Source organism: Moschus berezovskii, chromosome 10 (assembly GCF_049115385.1).
Source record: "Moschus berezovskii isolate FMDL1 chromosome 10, NW_MosBer_1.0, whole genome shotgun sequence".
Classification (NCBI taxonomy): Eukaryota; Metazoa; Chordata; class Mammalia; order Artiodactyla; family Moschidae; genus Moschus; species Moschus berezovskii.
Window position 1 is genome coordinate 73,393,207 of NC_142469.1, and position 21,069 is coordinate 73,414,275.

The window sequence follows — 21,069 nt, forward strand, 5'->3', positions numbered from 1 at the left end:
TTTCACAGCAACCATCTTCAATGAACCTCAGCTGACAACAGTTGGTACTGCAAAAGGTCAGCCTCTCGCTGGTTGTTTTTTAAAGCAATTTGCATCTCATTGTACTAATTCTACTCTCAATCTATTGCTTAAATTATCCATTGCTGCAGAAGGAATGACATTTCCTTTGGCTGAGAAACTAGCTGTATCACACTACATTAGCAGTGCCGAGCCTCACCACGGGCAAAGAGATGGCTGGCTTTCCTGTTTTGGCAGACCCACTCAGAAGGCACACTGCCAGCACCTCGAGAGATTACTGACAGATTGGCCCAATTGCCACTGCTTTCATGGCAGTCTGCAAAGGATTACCAGTCACATGTTAAACAGCCCCATTTCAGTTCACCACAACAAATGGTGCCACCAAATCTTCCCACACAATTCCCTGCTTTCAGTAACTTTGCTGGTGAATTTTTCTGTCCAACCAAACGATGCATGCCCACCAAGCTCTGTAATGATGGATGGAGTCATTAGCATTTTAGTTTCTACACTGAACCTGAGGCCAAAGCATATGGCCTGACAGATGTTCCAGCAATGGGCTCTATTTGATTTGCCATGTAGGTGTCCATTTACACTGGACTTTCAAGAGAGAATACTAATTTATAAGTTACAGTCCAACCCCTGTTTCAACTCTTTCACATCCTTGAATGTTATATGTTCTGATAACAGAAGACTCAGAACATGCTTTAGTCTATACTTTCGTTTACTGTGACGATTAAAACTTACATTTAAGCCTAAACAAATGGTTTCAAAAGGACAAAATGGACACAAATGCAGGTTAGGTTTGTAGGCTATTGCCATCTACAGCTTGATTAGTACTGCCATTGATCTGGTTATTAGATAAAATGTTTCATATACTCACTTTTTCCTCATTCACGGTTTATGAAGGTGAACTACATAAAGTGAACTGGTTAAACCTTAAGTTTTGACAAGTGTATATGTACCCATGGACACAAAATCCCAACAAAACTATACGACACTTCAGTTCAGCTCAGTACAGTCACGGGGTCATGTCCGACTCTTTGCAACCCCATGAATCACAGCACACCAGGCCTCCCTGTCTATCACCAACTCCCGGAGTCTACTCAAACTCATGTCCATCGAGTCGGTGATGCCATCCAGCCATCTCATTTTCTGTCGTCCCCTTCTCCTCCCCTTACATTACCTCAAAAAGTTTTCCTGCTCATTTCCAGTTGATCCTCACCCTCTACAGTCAAATACTGTTCTATCGTGATAGATTAACATTGTCTATTCTGGAACTTAATATAAATAAAGACATACACAACATTCAGTCTGCGTGTCTCTTGTCTTTCTGAAAACATAACGTTGCTGAGCTTCATATATACTGGTGCACATATCAGTGGTGCACTCTTATTGATGAGCAGCATGAATGAAGCACAAATTGTTAATTCCTTCTCCAGTTAATGAACATTTGGGTTCTTCACATTACTGGTAATATAATGAATAAAGCTGTTACACATGGTCTTCCACAAGTCTTTTTGTGAACATGTGTTTTTATTTATCTTATGTAAATACTTGGAACTGCTGTGTCATGTTATTATTTCCTTACATATTCACTTTTTCCTGCCATCACCTTATCTATTATCCATGTTATTGGATTGCAATAAAATAAAAGGACATGACTATTATTCTTAACCCATGAAAATATATAACTTATTTTTGTATCTTTCCTGTGAAAAAAATATCTGATGTCTCTCAGGAATATAACCATCCATTTTTATTATTTTATTTTATTTTATTGTACATTAAAATTTCACTTGTGATCTTGTTTCTCATAATCTGGATTTTACCATAAGCCTTTAGTGACGATCCACAAATTCTTTACCTCTTGGGGTTTCTCAGGAACACAAAATACTCATAGTTATAACACTTGTTGCACACATTAAAAACAGCTATTCATATGGGAAAAATTGCAAGTTATAAGCTGTAAAGAAAGTGGTGTTCATATTTAGAATGAAAGCAACTTCACTGAGCTTTACGAAAGAAAAGAAATTTGAAAAGTTCTCTAGGAGCAACTAAAGATGTTATCCTAATTCCCTTATCTAACATCAATGAACTGCATAACATACTTTTTAAAATGATGTTCCATAAATCCTCATGATTTCAGCAGATTTATAGCTTGCTGACACTCACTGGACTTTTAAAAACATTCATCCATATTGTTTCATGCATCAGTAGTTCAGTCAGCATGTACAAGGAGGTTAATTTGGCTTATATATCTTGTCATTGTTTTCTAAATTGCTGGAGTGAATGACCTACTTCTAAGACTAATTTTATAGCTGAGACCGTGGAGGAAAGAACCTCATTAAAGACACAGCAAAACCACTATGATATGCCTTATGGATTATCCCAGATTATCTCAGGTAACTCATTGCATTTGCTTTTTTGTGCTCCATTTTTCACCTAATTGGTATGTCATTTTAAACAATAAAATGACTGAAATAGCAATTGTAAACTAAAGATAATTTTTAAAATCAAAATAAAATATAAGATATACGGGATTAAAAAATGGAGAGAAGTTATTCTCTAAAAGTATTTGTATAAATGAGTGAAAGTGAAAGTGAAATCACTCAGTCGTGTCCGACTCTTTGCGACCCCATGGACTGTAGCCTACCAGGCTCCTCCGTTCATGGAATGTTCCAGGCAAGAATACTGGAGTAGGTTGCCATTTCCTTCTCCAGGATATCTTCTTGACCCAGGGATTGAACCTGGGTCTCCCGCATTGAAGGCAGATGCTTTACCGTCTGAGCCACCAGGGAAGTAAAGAAAATGAAGTCACTCAGTTGTGTCCAACTCTTTGGGACCCCATGGACGGTAGCCTTCCAGGCTCCTCTGTCCATAGGATTTTCCAGGCAAGAATACTGGAGTGGGTTGCTATTTCCTTCTCTAGGAGATCTTCCTGACCCAGGTACTGAACCTGGGCCTCCTGCATTGTAGGCAGACACTTTACAGTCTGAGCCACCAGGGAAGTCCTTGTATACATAAAACTACCTTAAATATTGTATCAATGCTATCACCTCCCAGCACCACCAGGGTCAGAGTTCTCTTTGACTGCAATGGAAAGAGGAAAGAGAAACGAGGAGTGTTTGTAAATCGTCGCTTGACTTCCCCATAGAGTTACGTTGGCCTTCTGAACTCAAAATCAGATTTGGAGTTCTTGAAAGGCACAACCAATCTGGTAACATGGACCACAGCCTTGTCTAACTCAATGAAACTATGAGCCATACCACGTAGGGCCACCCAAGATGGATGGTTCATGGTGGAGAGTACTGACAAAACATGCTCCACTGGAGAAGGGTATGGCAAACCACTTCAGTATTCTTGTCATAAGAACCTCATGAACAGCATGGAAAAGCAAAAAGATAGGACACTGAAAGATGAACTCCCCAGGTCAGTAGGTGCCTAATATGCTACTGTATATCAGTGGAGAAATAACTCCAGAAAGAACGAAGAGATTGAGCCAAAGCAAAAACAACACCCAGTTGCGGATGTGACTGGTGATGGAAGTAAAGTTCAATGCTGTAAAGAGTAATACTGCATAGGAACCTGAAATGTTAGGTCCATGAATAAAGGTAAACTGGAAGAGGTCAAACAGGAGATGGCAGAAGTGAACATCAACACTTTAGGAATCAGCAAACTAAAATGGACTGGAATGGGTGAACTTCAGTTCAGTTCAGTTCAGTCGCTCAGTCGTGTCCGACTCTCCGCGACCCCATGAATCACAGCACGCCAGGCCTCCCTGTCCATCACCAACTCCCGGAGTACACTCAAACTCATGTCCACAGAGTCGGTGATGCCATCCAGCCATCTCATTCTCCGTCGTCCCCTTCTCCTCCCGCCCCCAACCTTTCCCAGCATCAGAGTCTTTTCCAGTGAGTCAACTCGTCGCATGAGGTGGCCAAAGTATTGCAGTTTCAGCTTTAGCATCAGTCCCTCCAATGAACATCCAGGATTGATCTCCTTTAGAATGGACTGGTTGGATCTCCTTGCAGTATAAGGGATTCTCAAGAGTCTTCTCCAACACCACAGTTCAAAAGCATCGATTCTTCGGCGATCAGCCTTCTTCACGGTCCAACTCTCACAACCATACATGACCACGGGAAAAACCATTGCCTTGACTAGACGGACCTTGGTTGGCAAAGTAGATGACCATTATATCTATTATTGTGGGCAAGAATCCCTAAGAAGAAATGGAGTAGCCATCATAGTCAACAAAAGATTCCAAAATGCAGTATTTGGATGCAATCTCATAAACAACAGAATGATCTCTGTTCGTTTCCAAGGCAAACCATTCAATATTACAGTAATCCAAGCCTATGCCCTGATCAATAATGCTGACTGAAGAAGCTGAAGTTGAATGGTTATATGAAGACCTACAAAACCTTCTAGAACTAACATCCAAAAAAGATGTCCTTTTCATATAGGGGACTGGACTGCAAAAGTAGGAAGTCAAGAAACACCTGGAGTAACAGGCAAATTTGGCCTTGGAGTACAGAATGAAGGAGGGCAAAGGCTAATAGGGATTTGCCAAGAGAATACACTGGGCATAGCAAACAACCTCTTCCAACAACACAAGAGAGGACTCTACACATGGACATCACCAGATGGTCAATACTGAAAACAGACTGATTATAGTCTTTGCAGCCAAAGATGGAGAAGCTCTATACAGTCATCAAAAACAAGACCAGGAGCTGACTGTGGCTCAGATCATGAACTCCTTATTGCCAAATTCAGACTTAAATTGAAGAAAGTGGGGAAAACCACTAGACCATTTGGGTATGACCTAAATCAAATCCCTCATATTTATACAGTGGAAGTAACAAATAAGATTCAAGGGTTTAGATCTGACAGAGTGCCTGAAGAAATATGAACAGAGGTTCGTGACAGGAGGCAGTGATCAAGACGATCCCCATGAAAAAGAAATGGAAAAAAAACCAAAACTGTTGTCTGAGGAGCCCTTACAAATAGCTATGAAAAGAAGAGAAGGGAAAGGCAAAGGAGAAAAGGAAAGATATACCCATTTGAATGCAGAGTTCCAAAGAACAGCAAGAACTGAACTGAACTGATCATGTATTCATGGCAGTTGTAGTGCATCATTTTTCATTTAAAGTAGAAAATTGGAAGCTATTCTAGTTTTTGTTCTTTTACCCCATATTCAAACATTTAACAATTGCAGCTCAATATATGGTATGGGCTTTCTAGGCAGTGCAGTGGAGGCTGTGCTAAGAATCTGCCTGCCAATGTGAGAGATGCAAGAGACATGGGATCCAATCCTGGGTCGGGAAGATTCCTTGGAGTAGGAGATGGCAACCCACTTCAGTATTCTTGCCAGGAAATTTCCATGGACAGAGGACCTGGCAGGCTACAGTCTAGGGGTCACAAAGAGCCAGACAAACTGAGCAACTGAGCAAGCACACGTGTGACATAATATAGATGATTTGGAGGACACAAAAAGTTGATGGCTGACTTTTTACACCTGACCATGACAGGTATACTACTGCTACTCCATTATTCCATTATTTTTGCAACAGAATGCAAAAGCCTTTCATTCTGAGTCGTTTCAGACATTCATAGCAGTCAGCAGAGACTTTAAGCAGGAGTTGTTCTCACAGTGATATTTAACTTAAAGCATGATTTTTTCCCCCATGGAGAGGGAAATGGCAACCCACTCCAGTACTCTTGCGTGGAAAATTCCATGGACAAAGGAGCCTCATAGGCTGCAATCCATGGGGTTACAAAGAGTAGGACACAACTGAGAGACTTCAATTTCACTTTTGCTGTTTTCCCCATACAAAACTAATAACTTAAAAATTTTACATTGCTTCTTCAAACAACAACAGAAAAACAAATTATCAAGGCCATGTTTCAGACCATCAAAAATAATATAAAGACCTGGTTTTCATCCTATAGCTGGAAGTGATTTTGATCTCTATCCACATCTCCTTTTACAGATAACTGAGGCCTGGAAGAGTTCAATGAATTCTCTAAGCACACACGATTAACTGGGTTATAAGAATTCAAGAGTTAGAATTAAGAACTGGGCCGCCCGACCTTTAGAAAGTTTTTCTACACCAAGCAAAAATAACTTGACATCTGTTTCTATGTGTTGGGTTGTAGATTCACTGTGGAATCAAGTTTCTTCCTCCTTTATTATGTTTCTACTACTTTCAAAAGATGGATCATTTTTAAAAGAATCATTGGCCACTTTCTGATTCACTTACTCTATACAGATACGGATATCAATTACATGTATTGATATGTATTGATACAACTTTATCTCTACAGTTCAATCTTGTTTATTTGAAAACATTCCTAAACTAGGCAATTGATAATTTTCAATATATCTCAAATATAGAGAATGATTTGAGAGAATAAGTTAAGGTAATTTAACTGGTCTATTATTGAAAAAGGCAGACAAGCTTTTTCATGAATAAGTATGCAAACTGCTGAAGAACTGGGCAATGTCAAAATAGGCAAGAAATACACAAATTCACCTTGGAAAATGTAAAGAGAAAGGAAAGAAAAGAGAAAGTCGAATCGAAATCAGAGTATTTTTATCTTTCATCTTTATTTGAAAAAGGACAAGAAGAAAATTTATTAAAACTATAATGAAATGAGTCAATCTCAAAAATAATAAATGAGAAGTATTTTTACTGCAACCCACTCAGACCAAGAGGGCCAGAAAGTCTTTGTTGCTACAAGTAACTGGTATTGAAGTATGCGAAACCCTTTTTATTTCAATGTCACATTAAATCCTGGAGCATAAAACCAGGGACAGACTACAGAGTCTCTGGTTCTCCAAGACAAGAGTATACCGATCACAATTAAAATCAAATGCCAAGAATGTTCCTAACTAAATGAAAAACAATTAGAAAAATAATTAGAAAATATATCTAAACACATTCTTAACACTAGGCTGAGAGAGAAAGTAAGAAGGATTGTGATTTGATGTTTAGATAATAAAACAGGTTTGCACATTATATAGTACACTCTACAGGAAGAATTATCTTATACTTCAATATCTGTGGGGGAAATTAGCATAACCACAGGGTAAAAAAAAGGAGGGACTTTATTTCCTTTACACATATCCAGGATGCTATCCTAATACCCACATATCAAATGACAAAAGTGATAATTAGATTTATATGAAATACATCTGTTATTAACATTAGAGTGAATGTGGGAATTGAATGAAAAAACACATCTATAACACCCAGTACAACACCAGGCATTATATTAGGTATGATTTTAATAATCATTTCTTATAATCATTACTCCAGCCTCCTGCAACCCTCAACACTAATGTTAACATAATGATGACCCTCAACACTAATGTTACCTCTCTAAAGGTATCATAAAATAAAGCCTGATGTCTATGTTCAAGAAAGTAAGTTAATGATTTTCCTTTTTGGTCTCTACTGACATTCTCAGGAATTTAAAATTCTAACTAATTAAATCCCTGTCCTCATTCTGATGCAAATAGAATTAAATGATAATAACAATAACAAAGGTGCTCAGAGAATATTACTTACATTCTAGCTTCAAATATTTAGATCAACAGTCATCAGTCGTGAGTTCAGCCTCAAGGCTTTAGAGCTGCTCCTGGCTCCTCCCACCAACCTCTGCCCCAGGATTGACAGATAACTCTGTAGGCATGGCACATTCCTTAGTCACTGTTTTCTCACAGATTCTTTTAAAGTTCTTTATATGCACCATTTACATTTCCCCAACACGTATGCTAAACTGCAATTCACTACATACCATTTACTGCAAATTTAATATGTGCACGGCAAACATCTTGTCCTCAGGTCTGTGATTGACCCCTACACAAAAAAATCCTGAAAATAATTTAGTTGGCTCTCTTCCAATGCACATTTCCAGAAACATTCCCAAAGGTTTCTTAAAACACTTTTGAAAAAATTTATCAGAGTATAACAGTTCCTACTTAAGGACTATGCTCTTGTAAGCTGCGCTTTCAAAATATTAAATTTTCGGTTTTTTCTCCTATTTTTGAATGAATCTAGAAAAATTGTTTTTACAATTTAGACATAACATTAGTTAATCATTAGATTTCACAAGGAACTAACCCCAACACTTATTAATTATACACTGTTATTCATATTCCAAAAAATAGAACTATCTGAAATGAATCTGCAGCCAATTAAATTAAACCTACAGAAAAGACAACCTGTCACACCCATATACTCACTACACTCCATCCTCCCGTGCCCACCACACACATACAAGGAAAAATAATTTGTGATTTTTTTTTTTAAAGCAAGTGTACTCTTTAGCTCAGCTGCCAATGTGGCCTTACCTGCAGCCATAACTTGTTATGCACAGCATCTCTCCCTGTAGCAATACACTGAAAAGTAGCATTCTGCCCTGCATTGACCTCTACGTCCCCCAGACGGAGGAAATGAGGAGATTTATCTGTGAAGGCAAGAAAACATTATTTTCTTTCACATGAGGAAAACATGCCGTGTTATTTTTTCCCAACAGAATAATGTTGTTAATACTTTTAAAGCTTTGGCCAAGACTAATGTCATATGGAAGTTTTCTCAGTGCTGAAAGACAGCGTTGCATCTCTTACTGTCAGTTCTCTTTATCTCAGTAGCTCTACTGCGTATTGCTCCATAATTGATAGCGCAATTCTATATAGAGTGAACACCCAACAATTACTGCTTGAGGACCCCGGCAGCATGTTGCATACAGGAGACAATAAAAGTTACATATCAAAGCAAGCAAAAGAGATCAAACAGGCACAAAGCACGGCATAATAGAAAGATATAGTGAAAACATAGAATGATAGCTCAAAATTGGACATATACATGGCCACTGAACTATTAAATCACACTTGAAGCGGTTAGCACTTTCTTTCCCTTTTCTAAAAATTTCAATAACCACTACATAATCCTCTAGTACTTCAAAGAACAAGGGGCTGTTCTTCCTTCTCTCAAACAGAGTATTAATTTAACTGCTGTTAAATCCACTTCCTATTGCTTTATAGTCCAAAGAAAGTTACCCAAAAGAAATATTAGACCAACAAAACAGTAATGACTGCAATCAAAATACACATGAGTTATATGACTGTCAAATAAGCATTCTCTTATAATTACCTTTTAATGCCGAAGCTATGTATGTTTTCAACTGAAAGGAACTAAAAACAGGAAAAGCTAATCCTCAGTGAGTAAAGACAGAGCATGGAGGACCATATCACAATGAAATGACTGTTGCGCTCAATTTAAACATTTTTTTAAAATTTGGTTAACTCGTGAAAGTCTTTCTTTAATATCTTCTTTCAAAAGACATGTATATGAACAACAGATGGAAACATGGTTCTCATATATGAATGGACTGAAAGAGTTTAGTAAGCCAACTTGAACCTTGAGTGAGATAATTTTGTTCCCCTTTATCTTAGATTACATCAGATGTATTTGACTACAGGTATTTCTTAGGATACACCACAATCATTTGACTCTTGCCTGCTTCATCTTTCCCTAGGGCCTCATCTCAGTAGGTGCTTCAAAAAAGGAATGCTTGCACTAGAACACAAGCGAGAACAGTGTTCATGTCTTGGGAACAAAAGACCAGCAGCATTAGTATCTCCTGAGAACGATGAAAACCAGAGGAGGGGCCAAGCAACCTATGATTTTTGCCACATCCTGCTGTCAATACTGATGCACACCAGGGTTTGACAACCAGTTAGCAGGAGTATGAGCCCTGGCCTCTGGCATGGCAGCCTTTGTGCACACTTTTTACAAATTATTAGAGAATTTCCACCAGGAGGATTACTGAACAGATCACCTAGAATTCACAGGCCCTAAAAAATGCTGCTGTTGGGAGATACAGCTGAACTATGAACTGCTTTATACCTGGGTCTACAGAATGCATGCAATAACTGTCTTTCAGGGTATGTGATGTAAACACGAATTTAGTTACCCCATCTGAAGACCAACTAATGCGCATCTAAGGACATATCAAATGATGTATAAATAAATTCAGTTTCTTGTTTTGTATGCTTTCTATTGTCTTGTTGTTTATTATGAATCAGCCAGATATTTACTATGACTTGAAAAAATTAGTCCTAAAGTAAGAATAAGATGAATTAATTCATTTTCTTCATTTCACTCCAAGTTTCAACTTAGATCACATAAGTTAATAAAGCTTCTTTTTCTTTTCACTGAACTATGACTTGTTATTCTTCGCTTTCCTAGGCAATTTAATAAAGTCAAAAGATGGAGTGAGTCCCTTGATTTTTATTTTCTTCTGTCAAAAATAACGTCAACTAAATAAATTGAAGATCTAATCAGCTTTGTTAGGAGATTCATGAATGAGGCAACATTCCATCTATCAATTGGAAGACAGATCCAAGGGGTTATACAAATGGAAAGTTTTTACAAGAAGGGTGGGACAAGGGAGTTATTAACAAAAAGAAAAGAAATTATTATTTATTTTTCCTCTTTGAAGAAGAAAAGGAACAGCAAGAGTTTTATGATTCAGATCACCTCTTCTTCCTCTGGGGTATAGAGAAGGATCACAGGACAGATTTTCTTACTGGTGCTTGACCGTAAAATCAAAACAAGTCAATTAAGTTTTTGGAAGAGTTTGAAACTACAATTAGATCAGGTATAAATTTAGGTTCGGTATCATGGAATTTTAGCATGAGTGATACTATTTTGAGACTGTGGTTTTCTTTTGAACATTAATTGAACAATTAAAAGAATCTTTCAACATGTGCACAAGTCTGAAAAACATTTGATTCAAAAACTCTAGAAATACCTCAGTGATCTTTTTAAACTGAACAGAAAACTAGGAATAACAACAATAAAAGAGACAGCAATGACCAAGTGATAAACAATCAACAGTCACTGCCAATATAAGACAAGTGTTGAAAGGAGGTAGAAAAATACAAGTCTTAATCACAACCTACCACAAGGATAACTCAGGACTTGGATGTCATCAATGGCAATATAACCACTTCTCCCTCCTGAGACTTCAGCTTCAAATATTACCTGTCAAGAGGAAACAGAAAACATTTGCTACAATCGTTTTTCAGGAATTTTCACAGTGAAGGAAGAATAGCTGTAACACATTTAAGAAAATGAAAATTTAATTTTTGTCCTATAAAAATTAAAATGGTGCCTTATAATGTGAGTAATTTCTTAAAACATGTACAGAAAAACAAAATATTTTTAAGAGCAATTAAACTATTGAGGTCAGCAGCTCTCAATACATTTTTTACGCAAATATCATTGATTTACTGAATGGGCAATATATACGCAGATATAAAAAATCCATTATCCATAAATTTTCCCTTACTGACTTTTTCCTTTCTTTTAATTTATTTCACATATATTGAGCATCAACTTGAAGCAGTATGCTAACCAGCAAAGACATCAACTGATCTAAGCTTTTAAATACAGTAGCTGAATTTTCAAAGAGGTCATTAGATAGATTTTATGCCAGGTAAAAGCAACCACATAAAACAGAAACCAAATGAATGTAATCTGTATGGCTACTAAAACTCAAGACAGAAGAGATGAAATCTGAGAATTAGGCATGGAAGACTTTGAATAACACGGGAGTGAAGACTAGGAGTATATCCTGTAAATGGTTAATCAATTTAAAAATATATATATGTATGTATTAATAAACATTTTAATAAATGTATTTTTTAAAATCAGTGTTCAAATATAAGCTCATGTTATAGAATTTTGTTATAGTCAACAACAGAACTAACAGACCTTCCCTTAACCTTACTAACGTGTGCTGTTACTTTTCAAGAGAAAATAGATTTAGCATGCCATGTTTCAACATTTTATTTTATGATGAGCTCCTTTATTTACGGAGACACATGGGTCATCATAGAAGTATTCTGCAAAATATTTTAGGAAACACATTGGAAATTGATGTTTAAAACAGGAATAAAATACAATCAAATTGGTCTACTAGAAATATATTTGCTTCAAAGGTGAAGGATGGCCCCAAAGAAAGACTAGAAACCAAAAGATTCTAGTAGCTGTGAAAATAGAAAGATGAGATGAAAAAGGAAAGATAAAGAAATAATGCTAAGTTTCTATTTAAAAATAGAAACTATTTATTCATTAGTTGGAGAGAAATAATAGGACAATTCTGATTTCTGGCTTGGGTCCCTAGGGACTGTACTGCACTACATTGTCTATTGACAGGAAGGAGGAAAATTTCCTCTCTAACCTTCTTGAGCTGTTGTGTCTGGACTAATAATAAAATTGGCACAAGACCAATTAACAAGAGAAAAAGATCAAATTTTAATCGTGTACAGGGAGACCTCATAGAAATGGCACCTAAGAAATGGCCAAAGCAGGGAGCTTTTATGCTTTCTAGACAAAGAAACAATAAATTGGTGTGGAAGTGATAGGGCAATGAAACTTTGTGCTCAATTAGTGAAGAACTGAAACAGAGTTTGGACCTGGGGCAGTAAATTAGAGAAGTAACATGTTTGTTCACACAGGATTTTCAGCTTCAAACTCTCTACCTCTGGTGTTAAGGGTGTCTTTCTACCCCCAGAGACAGGGGGTACAACTTTCACATGAGAGACTTACTTTCTGCTTTCAGGGAGATGGAAAGGACGGTCAGAGTAGCCCTCTTGCATTGGCCATTGCTAAGTAACTTCAATTAAAAATAATCAGTATATCATTAAGGCATAATTGGAGCAGCCTACCCCATATCCCAACATCATCAGGATCCCTAGCTAGAACATGTGATGCAGAAAAAGGTACAGATTTGAGGAAGAAGATAACTAAGTACATTTCAGACATAATAGATTCGCTAAGCCTAAAATACATATGGGGTAAATGCTTAGGAGATAACTAAACAGATATATCTTAGAGTGAAGAAATAGGTTTAGAATAAAGCTATAGATTTGAAAGTCATCATCATGGCAGTGAGTAAGCTACAGATTTGAAAGTTAAAGGTGAGTAATATGGCACAGGAAGATAAAGAGGAGTAAACTACTGAAATGGAAGGCAAGACAACAGCCAGCAAGTAAGGTCAGCAAAATACAGTTCAGACCTAACGGTCGAGGAAGGAATAGAAGGATCAGGAGGTTTCAGGCAGGTCAACACTCCTACCAAAAGGATTAAAAAAGGCCAAATAAATTATAATAACTATAATTTTAAAACATCAGATATCTGCATGCTGCTGCTGCTGCTGCTGCTAAGTCACTTCAGTCGTGTCCGACTCTGTGTGATCCCATAGACGGAAGCCCACCAGGCTCCCCCGTCCCTGGGATTCTCCAGGCAAGAACACTGGAGTGGGTTGCCATTTCCTTCTCCAATGTGTGAAAGTGAAAAGTGAAAGTGAAGTCGCTCAGTTGTGTCTGACCCCTAGCAACCCCATGGACTGCAGCCCACCAGGCTCCTCCATCCATTGGACTTGCCAGGCAAGAGTACTGGAGTGGCTTGCCATTGCCTTAGACAACGGCATCTAAAGGGGCACAAATTTTGAAGTACAGGGTCTCTCCAATGTGATCCCAGGATTCTCATTTCTCATGGGAATATTTGCCAATTCTGGAATCAGGCTCTGGTTCTAGGACAGACTTAGGACCTCTATGGGAGAAAGTGAAAACATGGAAGCTTGCAGTAACAGCACAAAAAGAGAACAATAAACTAGAAATTTGAGTCTGTATAAAACAGATGTAGGCTTCCCAGGTGGCGCTAGTGGGAAAGAATCCTTCTGCACTGCAAGAGACTTAAGAGATGTGGGTTTGATCCCTGAATAGGAAAGATTCCCAGGAGAAGGGCATGCAACCCACCCCAGTATTCTTGCCTGGAGAACCTCATGAACAGAGGAGGCTGGCTGGCTACAGTCAATAGTGCCACAAAGAGTCGGACAAGACTGAAGAGACTTAGCATGCAAGCACAGGTCATGGCAAAAAGCAAGAAACACAGGAGACAGCTCAAGGAAAACTAAAAAAGAATCAATTAAAGTTAGCCATTAAGAGTCTTCTGGTAATGTTTGACACAGATAGTATTACTGAAGTGGAGGGGAATTTTTATTGAGAACTTAGTATACTCAAGAGACTGTTCTAACCGAGCATGTTCATTCATGCTCATATCTACTTGTGTTTCCTTCTTCTCTCTTTATCTCTCTCTCTGCTGCACACACACAAATATTATATCTTAATTAGAATCACACGAGGCAGATATTACTTTTATCCTCAGTTTAAAGAAAAGTTAAGCGGCTGCATCAAAGTCTAACAATTAACAAGTCTTAGAGCCAAGAATGACCCCAAGCCAACCTCCAGGTTCTAATCTACCAACTTCACTATGTTTCCTCTCAAGTTAGAGAGACAAACGCAGTAGAACATTCCTTTAAATAAGCTTTAAATTTCCTTTAAAAGTCTAATATGTTAAATTTTTAAAGTGTCATTTTAAATAGCAAACTAATTAGGTATTATACTGACTAAATAGCAGTATCATGAGCATGACACCTGTTCCCTTCTCATACCATACCAATATCCACCCCAAAGCCAGTGACAGTGGGACCCAGCAGGCTGCATGGATGATTCACCCCCTCTTCAATCACTCCCACCATAAACTGGCTCCTACACTAATTCTCTTCTACAACAAGTCTGCACTGTATGACTATTAATTTCCTTGGAATAAGCTGAAGTTGTGAAGTAAAAGAGATTTCTGTGGGAAGACAATTGCTTCATGATGAAAGAAGGGCTAATCTTCTAAAAAGGCAGAAATATATGTGAGTGCAGGTGTGAGTGTGTGCATACACAATTTGAACTTCCTGAGAAGTTTTTGATACAACTGCTATGTCATTTTCTAAATATTGGAACAAAGACTTAGCAAGAAACAGAAGAGAGAATCAGAAACTTTAAATAAAGTATAATTTGAAGCAACTGTGGTACAGGTCACATTCTCAGGGATAAGAAATTTTTGTTTTTGACACCCACTTTTCCATATACAAATCACTGAGCAAATCACATAACCTTTTAGAGCCAAGTCTCATTTGGAGATAACACAGCTTTCAGTATAAAGTTCCATGAAGCTTAAATAGTAGCATCTGTAAAAGTACTATATAAATGAAAAGGTAAGATGATAAACATTGTTAATAAATGACATTTGTATAAGTGTATCCCAGGAAAACAAGCTTTATTTGCTTCAATGGTTGAATGGTAGTTCATGGAAAGGGAAGGAGGGAAGGCACAGAAAGAAAAAATGAGAAAATTATTTTTGGAAAAAAAATACACTGTTATTAATAGACTATGCAGCTAAATAATCAGTTCATTATTTCAGTTTTGTTACAATCAGCATTAATTAAATTATTCCAACTCTAGGCTTATCTTTAATTTTACTTTCTTGAATTGTTTCACTTCCTTTGCTTCATGTAGGTGATAAGTTTAAACACGTAAACTACATCCCTGAGGAAAAGTTTCTTATTTGTTTAAATTGGGCTTTATTCTGGACAATAAATTTAGGCCTTGATTTAAAATGGAGTGAAAAAATTGGTTCTTTAGTAAAGAAAAAACAATGTTTCTCTTTTCAGTGACCTCATTTCCCCTGCTAAATGTTGTCTCTGCCTCATTAATGAGACCAAGAGGAAATTTCTAAGATCAGATTCCTTTATTGCTAAGGATCTAATCAGCTTTATCACTTCAGCAGAGCCCTTACCTTGTAAGGCTCTCCTGTCCACTCAGGGAAAACCAATCTCAATAGCTTAATTACGCAAAACTTGCTCGGGCTAATGTTCAGGTCAGAGCTAATGCTTGGTGTCAAGTAGTCAATGAGGGCTTCTCAGGAGAAGAGAGCAAGGGAAGCCATACCCTATGTCAACTTGAACCCACCCAAGAGGCCAAGCTGAGAAAAGAAGGGAAGGGCTCCGCTTTTCATGCTATTTCCACTGCATTCCATTACCTGAAATACTGAAGGGGATGATTCTAATCAAAATTTTGCTACACTAGCAACATTCTTGGATTATTAACTAAATAAGTGAAGAAGTGAAGTAAAGTGTAATTAAAGGAGGGGAGAAGGTGAAAGAACAAGAATGACACTATCCTTTGGCAAACAATTAATGCAGAAGAAAGACTGCATATAAGGGGAAGCTGAACTCCAAATAAGGAGCTTGGGCTCTAGCTGTTGGCCTGCTATCACATGGAACCCATGCAATTTATTTAACTGTGTCTTCACAGCCTCAGATCGACAACACTGGCCTTGTCCATATCGAAGTTTCTTGTGAATCAGTTCAGTTCAGTCGCTCAGTCGTGTCCGACTCCCCGCGATCACACGAATCACAGCACGCCAGGCCCCCCTGTCCATCACCAACTCCCAGAGTACACTCAAACCCATGTCCACAGAATCGGTGACGCCATCCAGCCATCTCATTCTCCGTCGTCCCCTTCTCCTCCCGCCCCCAACCCTTCCCAGCATTAGAGTCTTTTCCAGTGAGTCAACTCGTCGCATGAGGTGGCCAAAGTATTGCAGTTTCAGCTTTAGTATCAGTCCCTCCAATGAACATCCAGGATTGATCTCCTTTAGAATGGACTGGTTGGATCTCCTTGCAGTATAAGGGACTCTCAAGAGTCTTCTCCAACACCACAGTTCAAAAGCATCGATTCTTCGGCGATCAACCTTCTTCACAGTCCAACTCTCACATCCATACATGACCACGGGAAAAACCATTGCCTTGACTAGATGGACCTTGGTTGGCAAAGTAATGTCTCTGCTTTTTAATATACTATCAAGGTTGGTCATAACTTTCCTTCCAAGGAGCAAGCGTCTTTTAATTTCATGGCTGCAATCAGCATCTGCAGTGATTTTGGAGTCCAAAAAGCAAAGTCTGACACTGTTTCCACTGTTTTTCCATCTATTTCCCATGAAGTGATGGGACCAGATGCCATGATCTTTGTTTTCTGAATGTTGAGCTTCAAGCCAACCTTTTCACTCTCCTCTTTCACTTTCATCAAGAGGCTTTTGAGTTCCTCTTCACTTTCTGCCATAAGGGTAGTGTCATCTGCATATCTGAGGTTATTGATATTTCTCCCAGCAATCTTGATTCCAGCTTGTGCTTCTTCCAGCCCAGCGTTCCTCATGATGTACTCTGCATATAAGTTAAATAAGCAAGGTGACAATATACAACCTTGACGTACACCTTTTCCTATTTGGAACCAGTCTGTTGTTCCATGTCCAGTTCTAACAGTTGCTTCCTGACCTGCATACAGGTTTCTCAAGAGGCAGGTCAGGTGGTCTGGGATTCCCATCTCTTTCAGAATGTTCCACAGTTTATTGTGATCGACACGGTCAAAGGCTTTGGCATAGTCAATGAAGCAGAAATAGATGTTTTTCTGGAACTCTCTTGCTTTCTCCATGATCCAGCAGATGTTGGCAATTTGATCTCTGGTGCCTCTGCCTTTTCTAAAACCTGCTTGAACATCTGGGAGTTCACGGTTTACATACTGCTGAAGCCTGGCTTGGAGAATTTTGAGCATGACTTTACTAGCGTGTGAGATGAGTGCAATTGTCCGGTAGTTTGAGCATTCTTTGGCATTGCCTTTCTTTGGGATTGGAATGAAGACTGACCTCTTCCAGTCCTGTGGCCACTGCTGAGTTTTCCAAATCTGCTGGCATATTGAGTGCAACACTTTCACAGCATCATCTTTCAAGACTTGAAATATCTCAACTGGAATACTGAATGGTTTATGTGAAATTATTAAACGATATATATAAAATGAATGAATGATACACGAAATGCCATGTAAGACAAGGTATTATGGATTCGAGAAATCTAACCCGAAATTGAACTTAATTTTCTTTCAATATATCACAGTGTTAAACTGTACCATTTTTCTAGATACCACATATGTGCGTTAATATATGATCTTTAATCTTCTCTTTCTGACTTGGGCTTCCCAGGTGACTCAGACACTAAAGTATCTGCCTGCGATGCGGGAGACCCAGGCTTGATCCCTGGGTTGGGAAGATCTCCTGGAGAAGGGAATGGCAACCCACTCCAGTATTCTTGCCTCTAGAATCCTATAGTCAGAGGAGCCTGGTGGGCTACAGTCCATACAATTGCAAGAATTGGACACAACTGAGTGACTAACACTTTCACTTTCTTTCTGACTTACTTCACCCTCTTTGATAGACTCCAGGTCCATCCACATCTCTATAAATGACCCAGTTTCACTGATTTTAATGGCTGAGTAATATTCTGTTATATACATGTAGCACATCTTCTTCATCCATTGATCTGTTGATGGACATTTAGGTTGTTTCCATGTGACAGGAATAGAAATGCAGATGTAGAGAACAGACATGTGGACACAGGGGCAAGGAGACGGTGCAATGAATGGGGAGACTGGGTTTGACATAATACACTATCATGTATAAAACAGATTGTTAGAGGAAACCTACTGTATAGCACAGGGAGCTCTGCTTGGTGCTCTGTGATTACCAAGAGGGTGGGATGGGAGAGGGGGAGGTAAGAGGGAGAGGATATATGTGTACATATAGCTGATCCAGTTCATTTTACAGCAGAAACCAACACAACACTGAAAAGCAGTTACACTCCAATTTTTTATAAAGTGTAGACTCCAAAGTCAGATATATATTTAGTTCATATTCTTTAAGTATTAACTTTACCTTATGGAAACATATATGTAAAGTTACTGTGTAACGTCAACTTATATACAATCTAAACCTATGTTTCTTTTCCTTCAAAACAAAACTGTGACAATCCACCTCTGGGTTAAAGGAGGATTAAATGAGCTAACACACCTGAACCATTTAGCAACAGCTTCTGGGACAGGGTCAGTGTTCTAGGTTAAGAGGCACCACTGCCATGATGGGCAAAAACATCTGTAAAGGACACATGTACTAAAATGAAATTTCTTGTCATTCTCTCCTCTCTTTTCAAAAAACTCAACTCCCTGTCATGTATTTGGGAGAAAAAAAAAACCCTTAGTATAAACTAGTATTGTATTCCCATAAAACTTCTCAAATATGTTTTCTGTGATTTGGATTTTTAAACATTCATTATAGTTAATGTAAAGTTTAAAGTAAATTACCCACTTGCCTTCAAAGAATAAATGTACAAAAATCAAAACCTAAAGAAATAGTGATTTCTATATGTCCCTGTCCAAATTTGGATAATGAATAAAATAGTCATTTTAGTCAAGATGACCAAGGCTTCAGGTCTATCCATATCAATGCTAGTAAACCATATACATCTAGATCTCTGATGACAATGTGAGGCCTCAAAGCCAGAAGCTGTGCTTGACTCAACTTTATGTCCACAAAGCTTATTCATAGTATCTGGCACATAACAGACATTCACAAATGCTAGCTGAATAACAACAATAATAAATTATATATAGACAGTGGCTCAAACGGAAGAATCTGCCTGCAATGCGGGAGACCTGGGTTGGATCCCTGGGTTGGGAAGATAACCTGGAGAAGGGCACGGCAACCCACTTCAGTACTCTGGCCAAGAGAATTCCATGGACAGAGGGGCCTGGCAGACTACAGTCCATGGGGTCGCAAAGAGCTGGACACAACTGAGCAATAAACACAACATATAAATACACACAATGTATGAAATAAATGAACAAAAGTATGTTAACATCATTAAATATAATTGACTTCTCTTTCTCTCATGTGAAGCCTAAGCACTGGATTCTCAAGGATCCATTCATTCCAGGCTACCTTCTCCATTTTTGCCATATATTTCACCCTGATAGGAAAAAGGAAGATAAGCCTATAAAAATGAAAGAGGAAATTAGGGAAAAAATAAAATGCATAGAAATATAAAAGGGAAATGGTATCACAAAAGCCAATAAGACAATATTTGAGGGGAGAAGTCAGGACCAAATGCTGATCAAACACTAAGAGAGAGATTAAAAATACCTTCATTTATATTTTGTAACTAGAAGCTTATACACTACGACCAACATGTTCCCATTTCACCCAAACACAGGACTCTGATGTCCACCATTCGAGTCTCTGTTTCTTTCTTTTTTCAGGATTCCACATATAAATGATACTTTACCAGAGAACATAAATATTCACTTACAAGATGAATAAACTCTGAGGATCTAATGTATAGAATGGTTGCTGTTCAGTCGTTCAGTCATGTCTGACTCTTTGCAACCCCATGGACTGCAGCACACCAGGCTTCCCTGTCCTTCACCATCTCCCGGAGCTTGCTCAAACCATTGTCTATGGAGTCAATCATGCCATACAACCATCTCATCCTCTGTCATCCCCTTCTTTACTGCCTTCAGTGGTTCCCATCATCAGGGTCTTTTCTAATGAGTCGGCTCTTCACATCAGGTGGCCAAAGTATTGGAGTTTCAGCTTAAGCATTAATCCTTCCAATGAATATTCAGGACTGATCTCCTTTAGGATGGACTGGCTTGATCTCCTTGCAGTCCAAGGGACTCTCAAGAGTCTTCTCCAACACCATAGTTCAAAAACAATTCTTTGGCACTCAGTCTTCTTTATGGTCCAACTCTCACATCCATACATGACTACTGGTAAAACCATAGCCTTGACTATATGGGCATTTGTTGGCAAAGTAATGGCACTGCTTATTAATATGCTATTTAAGTTGGTCATAGTTTTTCTTCCAAGGAACAAACAACTTTTAATTTCATGGTTGCAGTCACCATCTGCAGTGATTTTGGAGCCCAAGAAAATAAAGTCAGCCACTGTTTCCACTGTTTCCCCATCTATTTCCCATGAAGTGATGGGACCAGATGCCATGATCTTAGTTTTCTGAATGTTGAGTTTTAAGCCAGCTTTTTCACACTCCTCTTTCACGTTCATCAAGAGGATCTTTAGTTCCTCTTCGCTTTCTGCCATAAGGGTGGTGTCATCTGCATATCTGAGGTTATTGATATTTCCCCCAACAGTCTTGATTCTAGCTTGTGTTTCATCCAGCCTAGCATTTCACATGATGTACTCTTCATTTAAGTTAAATAACCAGGGTGACAATATACAGCCTTGACGTACTCCTTTCCCA

At 38.3% G+C, this 21,069-nt stretch overlaps 1 protein-coding gene across 2 annotated transcripts in view; it reads right to left on the reverse strand.

The window, feature by feature from the left end:
• PTPRK (protein tyrosine phosphatase receptor type K) overlaps positions 1-21,069 on the reverse strand; it is a 643,642-nt gene that overhangs the window by 298,433 nt on the left and 324,140 nt on the right. For both annotated transcript variants that reach the window (XM_055433578.2, XM_055433577.2), the window contains exons 4-5: positions 10,991-11,072; positions 8,375-8,490 (exon numbers count right to left, since the gene is read on the reverse strand). In XM_055433578.2, the coding sequence (XP_055289553.2) occupies positions 8,375-8,490; positions 10,991-11,072 (198 nt within the window). The remainder of the gene's footprint in view (positions 1-8,374; positions 8,491-10,990; positions 11,073-21,069) is intronic.